At 35.5% G+C, this 3,847-nt stretch overlaps 1 protein-coding gene across 1 annotated transcript in view; it reads right to left on the reverse strand.

The window, feature by feature from the left end:
- Positions 1-1,779: 1,779 nt before the first annotated feature.
- Positions 1,780-3,847, reverse strand: part of LOC110458563 (macrophage migration inhibitory factor-like) — a 7,553-nt gene continuing 5,485 nt past the window's right edge. The window contains exon 3 of the mRNA XM_021510319.1: positions 1,780-2,315. Coding sequence (XP_021365994.1) covers positions 2,246-2,315 — 70 coding nt within the window. The 3' untranslated portion in view covers positions 1,780-2,245. The remainder of the gene's footprint in view (positions 2,316-3,847) is intronic.

Genomic DNA, 3,847 nt, shown 5'->3' on the forward strand with positions numbered 1-3,847 from the left:
ACTATTTTTGTTGACCTTTGTCCATGGAAGGTCCCTGCAAAATTTCATTGAAATTGGTTCAGGGGTTTTGGAGAAGAAGTCGAAAATGTAAATTGTTTACGGACGCACGACGGACGACGGACGACGGACGACGACGACGAACGACGGACGACGACGGACAAAAGGCGATTGCAATAGGTCACTTGAGACTTTGTCTCAGGTGACCTAAAAAACTTCCTCTGAATAACCAAAAGGACCAGGATGTTGATATTTGGTGAGGAGCATGCTAGGATGAAGGGCTACCAAGTTTGTTAAACTGAATGACCTTGACATGTATTCAAGGTCATAGGGATCAAATATGTTCAAAATCTTTAAACGACTTCTTCTGAATAACCATGAGGCCAAGGATGCTGATAATTGGCCAGTAGCATGTTAGGATGAAGGGCTACCAAGTTTGTTGAAATTAAATACCTTGACATTTATTCAAGGTCACAGGGGTCATATATTAAAAATCTTTAAACGACTTCTTCTGAATGAAAGCGTGCTTGGATGAATGACTGACCTCCACTCATATTCAAGGTCACAGGGGGTCAAATGTCTTAAAAAAGCTTTAAACAACTTCTTCTGAATAACCACGAGGCCCAGAATGTTGATATTTGGCCAGTAGCATTCTCGGATGACGGGCTACCAAGTTTGTTTTAAAGAATGACCTTGACTTTTATTCAAGGTCACAAGGGTCAATTATGTTTAAAATCTTTAAACAAATTCTCCCGAATAACCATGAGGCTCAGAATGTTGATATTTGGCCATAAGCATGTTATGGTGAAAGGATACCAAGTTTGTTGAAATTAAATACCTCGACATTTATTCAAGGTCAGAGGGGTCATATATTAAAAATCTTTAAACGACTTCTTCTAAATGAAAGCGTGCTTGGATGAAGGGCTATCAAGCTTTTCCATTTGAATGACATTGACCCACATTCAAGGTCACATTCAGTCATATACATGTATGTATCAACATTTAAATGACCTTATATCAATAAACAAAAGGTCTAGGGTGGTGATATTCTGTAAGTTGCATGCTGAGATTGAGGGCTACAAAGTTTGTTCAACGTAATGACCTTGTTCGACTTTCAAGGTCACAGGGGCTAAATGTTTGAAAATCTTTTATGAAGTTCTTTTGAATGACCTAGAGTCATAAATACTGATATTTTGCCAGTAGCTTTATTTTAGACCTCTTTTAAGGTTACAAGTGCGAGTTTAATACCAGGTGAGCGATGCAGGCCCATTGGGTCACTTGTTTTCTCTTTAAGAGAAGCTTGGTTTGGTTTGGTTTATTTTTTTAACACCCTATTAACAGCTAAGGTCATTTAAGGACGTGCCTCCATGTGTGTAGTGTATGCTAGCTTACGTGTGTATATGCAGGAGACAGGGTGTGTTGGTGTTATTGCCTCCTTGTGATAGCGCGGATCTGATGCCAACTTTATAGTGCAATCTCACTGAAATGACATGCTGAAGGCACCCAACACAGCATTCCGCCAGGTCACATTATACTGACAATGGGTGAACCAATTGTTGCCATTTCCCTTAATGCTGAACGTTAAGCAGGGAATAACAACTACCATTTTTAAGGACTTTGGTATGTCCTGGCCTGAGGACAGAACCCATTGCCCTCCTCACCTGGGCGAACGCTCAACATAGAAAATTAAGATTTTGCTCCAATAACTTTTAAACAATAGTTTCCTATCAAGTTGTAATTAGTTTTTGCTTATTTACATCAATAGAAAATAGGAAATAGATGTGATTTTCAAAGCTTTATTCATTTAAAAAGCATGAATATGACCACCAAAGGCAAATTATTTCAAGCAGGAATATACATGTGACTGTGAAGGTTGGCAGGTGTCAAATGCAAGTTTCTTTAAAACTTTAATTATTTTACAACAATTATGAATCATGTTTATCCAATTACATAAATCACTCTTGTGGGCTCAGATGGCAGCGTGCATGGGGTCTTAATGTCAAATTGAAATTGTCCAATAAGTAATGGAAACCTTTTTGAGTATTTACAATGCATATAAAATAGCATTTGGTCTGAACAAACAGAAAGGTACATATTATTTTATCACACAAAAGTGTTCAGCTCATTCCACATCCCGCATGCTTACAGGAGTGCTCACAACACAACCACTGATACATGTTTTGTAGGTTGCTCAAGCTAAAATGGTCTTAAAACATATATATATGTAGGGAGATAACTCCTTACACCATCAAGTGGCAAATGTTTTACCATCAATTGCAACATCCGTCCTTTTAAGGTCTGTGAAATTCACATAAAACCTGGAAAAAGGAAAAGAAATATGTGAAAATTTTCTTTTATTTCATTTAAAATGATTTTTTTGTATCCTTTTTAAAGGCTATAAAAGCCAGTACAGTATCCTCAACTCTAGATTGCCTATTAGCCATATTCATAGTTCATTATTTTTTCAATGCAAAGATTCTGAAGCTACTTTTCGGCAAATCTTTAGTGTTCTTCAGTTGTTCTTGCTATTATTCTAAATCCCCATACTTGTGATTGTTTTACATACCAAAAAGGTTAAAAAAAATCAGTTTGACTTTGGTAAACTTATATAAACGTCAGTGTGAAGACGAGAGTAACGGACAGCAGAACATTAATTTTATACACCCATCCCCTACCGTTCTGACATATTTGAAATCCTTCTGATGCATAATTGTATCTAAAAGTATGCAAAATATATAAATGTAAAAAGGAAACATACTGTACTTGACCAACTAAAGGAATTTATATATTTCGTTTATCCTTTAAATTATGACCTTTAACATTATTTGCAATTGCCTCCCTTTGAACATATTATTGCCTCCCTTTGTACATATTATTGCCTCCCTTTGTACATATTATTGCCTCCCTTTGTACATGTTATTGCCTCCTTTTGTACATAGTATTGCCCCAATATTATCTCCATCTGATGCCATTAAAATCAAAGATATTTCTTATTGATTACTGGCAGATTTCACTGTTTAACATGGTGAAAATATTGACTATCAGAATCCTGTCATATCTGACTAATTGTGCAGAAACCATCACATAGCAGTATGCTAAAAACTTTTACACAAGTTTTGCTCACCTTTTAGCTTAGCCTTTGCCATTGTATAATATAAATAATGACATAGTTTCATCAGTATCTGATCAAATTTGACAAAGTAATTGTGGAGAAACTGTCCACCAATCAGAGCACAGTTTGCTATTTAATTATGCAAAGATTTTGCTTAACATCAAACTTAGCCTCAGTCTATGTAAAATGTATATGCATACCAATTTTCATCATAATAGATTAATATTTGAGCAAGTTACCTTTCGGAAACTTTAGTTTGGAAATTGACCTATCAGAACACAGTATGCTAATCAATTATGCGCACATTTTGCTCAACTTTGAACTTAGCCTCTGTTTTTGTATACATACATGCAAATCAATTTTTTAAGAAATTGAATGATATTTAAGCAAGTTATCTCGCAGAAACCAAAGTGTTGACAGAAGGACAGTGTCCATATCATTACAAATTTTGACAAGCTTATAAAACAAGAGGCCCATGGGCCTTAACGGTCACCTGATATATTTATACAGAGAGTTGATTTTGTTTTTAACATGAACAGAAATATTATTCAAAGTGACAAAAAACAATAAAACCACCTTACTCAATATCTAGCATACAGATTTCAGACTAAAAAGGATTTGAAACTAGCACCTACAGCCCTTGGGGGTAGGGCTGGCTCAAAATTTTCAAAGTATCAAACTGTCAATTCAAGGTTATAATTCCAATCAAGTTATTAACATGTAATATTCAAAGTATCA

This window comes from Mizuhopecten yessoensis, unplaced genomic scaffold (genome assembly GCF_002113885.1).
Source record: "Mizuhopecten yessoensis strain PY_sf001 unplaced genomic scaffold, ASM211388v2 scaffold9651, whole genome shotgun sequence".
Classification (NCBI taxonomy): Eukaryota; Metazoa; Mollusca; class Bivalvia; order Pectinida; family Pectinidae; genus Mizuhopecten; species Mizuhopecten yessoensis.